Genomic DNA, 3,007 nt, shown 5'->3' on the forward strand with positions numbered 1-3,007 from the left:
TAAATATCCCATACCTCAGATGCATCTGTTTGGAATGTTATAAACACCAGATGCAGTTTCTGAATTCACAACAAACAATAGCCAGCTTTTCCTAAAGCTTTTTTTTTTTTGTTTATACATTTTTATGCCAACACTAAGTTCTGCATAACTGGAAGGTGAAAGGCATGGAAGTTATGTTTCAACCGTTATTTTACAGTTCTATGTGTTTGTCATGAAGTGTTCTTGTGTAGAAGAACCAAAGTTCACACAGGGACACTGAGTGAACATGGAGATTACTTGTTCAAAAAGAAGTATTTTACAGAACAGTAAAGAAAGATGCTAGTACATGAACAGTGAAAGAATGGAACAGATTCAATGACCAGCAGAGTGCCAATACCCTCAGGGATGTCTGGGGGAGGACATGATACTCCTCTGTTAGTTAGGAGGCTTTATGTAGCAGCTGAAACAGAGAGGAAGAAACTGAGGAAACATTACACCTGAACTAATGGCAGCTAACTTCATCTCTATGCACACTTGACTTCTTCAATCATTTGAAATCTCTCCAGTGCTATGGCCCACCTTGAAAAACCATCCTATACAAAAGCTCTTAAATAATTTTGGTCATGTATCGTCGATGGGAGAGAGGCTCCAATTTTTTGGATGTAGTTCAAACCTCATAAAAAATATATTTTTTTCCAAAATTTTAGTCTATCCTTGGGCATTTGCCTTCACAACTTGAATACAGACATGTGTGGAGCAGGTGGAAATCTTTTTTTTTTTCCTCAAACCCATTTATTTTTCTATCTTAAAGGGGTCATAAAATGATTCTATAGGGTATTTGGTGCTGGTCCTTACGGTCTCTAAATAGGGTGTGTAACATTGGTTGGCCTGAAAATGGCATATTTACTGTTCTATGAGCCCTAATGCTAGCCTGGTTAAAAGCCCTAGAATGAAATGACAGGTTTTCTTCCTTTTATGGTATGCTCATGAATATTTAGACGAGCTGTGCGCTGATTAGTTGGTTTAAAACGAGCGAAGCTGCTGAGCAAAGACGCATCATAGCAACAAACACTCACTCACTGAAACATTGAAATTGGTGATAAGGTAGGGTGACCAGACCTCCTCTTTTTCCCGGACATGTCCTACTTTTCATCCCCAAAAAAATGTCTTGGGGGAATTTCAAAATTGTCCGGGAATTTGGTTGACTACAGTGCAGCACATAATAGAAACTATCGGTGGCCACCAGGGGACGGAGCGACCGAACCCGACCCATTGACGGTAGCCTGGACAACAGCGGCCCCCTGGCCGCCGGCGGGGGGAAGAATACCGTCACCCGCTCCGTCCCCCGTTGGGGCCCGGTCCGGTCCAGTCAATGGCTCAGCAGCCCCCCGGGGCGTACAGGCCAGAACTAAATAAGGCAATCCGGAGCTTAATTTGTCAATTCGGTGCTTAATTTGAATTTGCCTGTTTTATGGTGGAAGTTTAGAATTGTGAGATTTGCAGAGAAAGGAGGTGTCGATGGGGTTTGACATTCTCTGTATGTCCATTTCACCCATTGAACTATCATTATTCATCTATGACAATGTTAACTAAATTTTGCATTCTATGACCCCTTTAACAAAACACTATTCTAGTTTAACAGCAAGATGCCATATGGCCATTTTGGCAGTTTTTCTAATGGTAATGCTTTGCTAGTAATGTGGGGTGGGGTGAAAAGCTAGGATAATTTTTATTTTTCAAATAGAAAAGAAACTGAGAGTGCCCTGATGCTCGACTAATTTTTACTTTGGTTGATGTGGGTCTAATTAGAAGCTAATTAGAAAAAAAAATTAAAGTAGGTAGCAGAGGGATCAATTTACCTCCAAAGATCTGGCTAGATGTATCTTTGAAGTCAGGCTTGGTTGAACACATTATGATCTCAAGATGTTCAGATAATTTGGACTTTACCCCAAATAAGAAGGATGCAAGCTCTAAGGCCAGGATGGCACAGGCATTTGAATCATATTTTACCTTGTTTTTAACTGAGTGACTTTCAATACAGATTTTTTTCAGGCACAAGTTATCCCTATCATCATTACCCTGATGCTAGGGAGCAGTGGCAAACTAGGACAAGATTTATATCAAAAATAGAAATTGAGTGCTGTCTTGACATTGTTATAACCAACTTCTTACGCATGTTTCATACTGACAAATGCGTCTATATGCATGCAGAATAAATAGAAATACTACACAAATAATTAATAATTAATGGATTAACTGTTTAACGGCATCTATACAATGAATCACAACACATATAAATACTGATGCATTCACATTTAAACTGTATGCAGTTAATTTGTGCGCACAATTTCCCCTACCATTTTCCAAAATAGTTGAACCCGTCCTAACATCTGTTTTAGTTGTGGTTGTGGCACTAACAGCTCTGTTTTCATTTGAAGTTTGATAGTGCTCAGGTGCAACAAAAAAAAAGATGCAATCGATAGGTTAGTTTGCACATGCTTCCCTCTGAATTCCAAACGCAAATCACTTTACACCTTCTTCTACATCTTCTCTGCACATGAAAACACATTTAGATCTGTTTTAAGATACACAAATAATTTTAGGATCAGTCCTTTTGCGGTTGAAGCAAACAGCTTTTAAAACCTTTGTGTCATAACTGCAGACTAGATATGATATGGCTGTTTTTAATTAGTAATGAAGAAAAGTACACTATGATTAGTAATAGAGCCCAGTGAGACAAAAATTAATTGTAGCTTACCTGAAAGGAAGAGCAGAAAACAGATCAATGCAGGAACCATGACTCCAAACTGAGAGCACAGCAGATCCACGCTGATAAGGGGGAAGACTTCTTATATTGCATTAATTGCCATGGAAGGCCAACACCCTCAGCACTTCCATTTTAAAACGCTACCATTATTGCTACGTTAAAAGCGTTCACTTGTAATTTCTTTGTGGTCAGGGATATAGGACTTTGCCTAGTAAACAAGTTGAAGCTGACAAAATATCAAGATATAAAAATAGGAAAATA

At 38.9% G+C, this 3,007-nt stretch overlaps 1 protein-coding gene across 1 annotated transcript in view; it reads right to left on the reverse strand.

Moving 5' to 3' along the window:
- Positions 1-2,790, reverse strand: part of LOC107089324 (5-hydroxytryptamine receptor 3A-like) — a 24,857-nt gene extending 22,067 nt beyond the window's left edge. The window contains exon 1 of the mRNA XM_015382052.1: positions 2,738-2,790. Coding sequence (XP_015237538.1) covers positions 2,738-2,777 — 40 coding nt within the window. The 5' untranslated portion in view covers positions 2,778-2,790. The remainder of the gene's footprint in view (positions 1-2,737) is intronic.
- Between the last annotated feature and the right edge of the window lie 217 nt (positions 2,791-3,007).

This window comes from Cyprinodon variegatus, unplaced genomic scaffold, assembly GCF_000732505.1.
Source record: "Cyprinodon variegatus isolate N-32 unplaced genomic scaffold, C_variegatus-1.0 Scaffold12, whole genome shotgun sequence".
In the NCBI taxonomy this organism is placed as follows: domain Eukaryota; kingdom Metazoa; phylum Chordata; class Actinopteri; order Cyprinodontiformes; family Cyprinodontidae; genus Cyprinodon; species Cyprinodon variegatus.